This window comes from Fonticula alba (genome assembly GCF_000388065.1).
Source record: "Fonticula alba strain ATCC 38817 unplaced genomic scaffold supercont2.7, whole genome shotgun sequence".
Taxonomy (NCBI): domain Eukaryota; order Rotosphaerida; family Fonticulaceae; genus Fonticula; species Fonticula alba.
The window spans coordinates 790,045-792,274 of NW_009242977.1; the positions used below are offsets into that span (position 1 = coordinate 790,045).

Below are 2,230 nucleotides of genomic sequence, written 5' to 3' on the forward strand. Positions count from 1 at the left end.
CCCCCCCCCTCGGCCAGGAGGGCAGCCCCCCGGGGCCGTGCGGGCTCCTGCGTGGGTCCCGGGCCACCACACGTCTCGCGAACGCGTGAGTGTGCTGGTCCTTGCACGCCAGCGCAAATATGGACGCACGTGCCGGGCCTTTTTTTTTTTTGCTCTGCCCGGGGGCGCCCCGAACACACATGAGGATCTAGGCGACCGTGGTTGTGGGGGACGTCGGCTCCTGTATGTGTGCGTAGGCACATGCATCCAAGAGCCCGCCCCGGCCGGTGCGCGGTGTATAAATTTTAAATGACAACATATGTATGTGTGTGAGTGTGTGTGATGCCACAAGCGGAGTCAGTGGAAATGCTCCAGGGAGGAGATGTGCAGGCAGGCGCACAAGTGCCCACACGCGTGCACACGCTCTCTGGTACCCTCCCCCCCCCCGGAATGGCGGTGCGCCTCCGGGCTCCATACACTGACGCGCACCTTCTTCCGAGTGTCCCCGCATCGCCCGTGTGTGTCCTTGTGTGATGTCCGGCGCGGTGGTGGGCGGGCACGCTTGCTGCACCCCCCTCTCCGCAGGAGGAGGAGGAGCAACAGCAGTAAGGCATTGCGTGTGCATACACGCACAGGAAACACACGCACAAGACTGATGAATGGCAAAATGGCGGCCTGCACAGGTGCACGGCATCAAAGGTGGGGACACAGATGGGAGCCACCCACTCATGCAGGTGCACAGTTTCATGCGCGCGCGCACATGTGTGGCAGTGGCTCCCCTTCTCGCGCGCCTCTCCCTTCTCCTCCGGCTCCCGTGCAGTTCTCTCTCTCAAAAACAAAGCCGCTCCTCTTCCTCTCGCAGGAGAGAGAGAGAAGGAGGAGAGTGTTTGTCTCTTCCCGCCATTACCGCGACACGCCCACGCTTCCCTGAAGGCGCATTTGCGCCCGCGGACCGCGCGCAAGGTGGATTGTCGCGACCGCCGTCCCCGCACGTACGCGCCCCGCGCGCGCGCGTGTATGTGTGTGTGTGTGTGTGTGTGTGTGTGTGTTCGAGGTGCCCGTGTGTTTGTCACGTCCATGGCGATTGCGTGAGCACGGGAAAGGGCGAGCGAAAGGTGCACCATGGTTGGTGTGTTGCCGGATGTGGTCAGGTTTCCGCCGAGCGGCCTCCTAGAGTGCGGGAGAGAGAAGCATCCCCCCTCCCCTTCCCCCGCGAGGCAGCCGCGCATGCGAATGTCTGGAGGTGTGGCTTCTCCTCTCTCCCTGCTGCCCTGTCGGCGCGTGATAGACCAGCCTGCGAGAGGGTGTCGCTTGGCCATGCGGCGCACCTTCTTTCTCTCTCTCACTCACACACACTCTCTCTCTCTGTCTGGGTGTGTGGCCAGAGGCATTCAGTGCACTGGGGCACACGCATGCAGAGCCAGGCTCCTGCCCCCTTTTCCCCTCGCCCTGGGGTCTGCCCCCTGGATTCCCCTCCGGGGGGGGGGGGGGGGCGCGGAGGACACGCGACTGCGCACTCGACCTCACATGCGACGCTCATCGGGCCGCAGGGGGATGGTGTTCTCGCGCGCGCGCACGGTCTCGCTGAAGCGCAGGTCATCGTAGGAGTAGTCGTCGGGCTTCATCCAGCCACCGGAGTCGCTGCCCTGCCGGCGGTCCGCCTTGGCCCCGAACTGGCGCTCGGTGTGGGTCCACTCATCCGCCAGCCGGCGGTAGGTGTCCTCCTGCCACTCGCCGGGGGTGCTGGGAGGGTGGAGGCGGCGGTAGGGCATCTCCTCGGCCGAGGTGTCGGCACCCGAGCGGCCATGGCGCTCCGGCATGCGGAACCCCTCGCGCTGGTGGTGCTGCCGGCTGTCAAGGTGATGGTCGCTGTGTCACATCCGGCAAGGGGCGATGTGGTGTTTTGTGTGTGGGCGTGTGTGTGTGTGTGTGTGTGTGGGCGTGTGTGGATGCGCGCGCGAGCGCGTTTCCGGGAACACACGCCCGATCGCGGAGGCAGGGGGCGCCGCGGCGCGAGCGAAGCGCAGCGGTAACAGGCGGAAGGTGAGGAGAGGTGGATCGATGGCAGGAGGACGGGGAAGAGGGGGGAGGGAGAGGGCGGAGGGGCACGAAGAGTGGGTGTCGGGTGCGTAGGCGCGCAGAAGAAGAAGAAGTAGAAGAGGCAGGGACCGCGGTCAGTGTGTGCGCACAACGAAGGGCCATGGCGGCAGGGGGAGAAGGGCGGGCAGCGGGCGCAGAGGCGGGAGGGGGG

General features: G+C 65.7%; 1 protein-coding gene across 1 annotated transcript in view; it reads right to left on the reverse strand.

Annotated features, from left to right (window-relative positions):
* Positions 1-1,502: 1,502 nt before the first annotated feature.
* Positions 1,503-2,230, reverse strand: part of H696_04378 (hypothetical protein) — a gene marked incomplete at both ends in the record, with an annotated part of 11,005 nt that continues 10,277 nt past the window's right edge. Inside the window, one exon of the mRNA XM_009498255.1 lies at positions 1,503-1,830. Within this exon, the coding sequence (XP_009496530.1) occupies positions 1,503-1,830 (328 nt within the window). The remainder of the gene's footprint in view (positions 1,831-2,230) is intronic.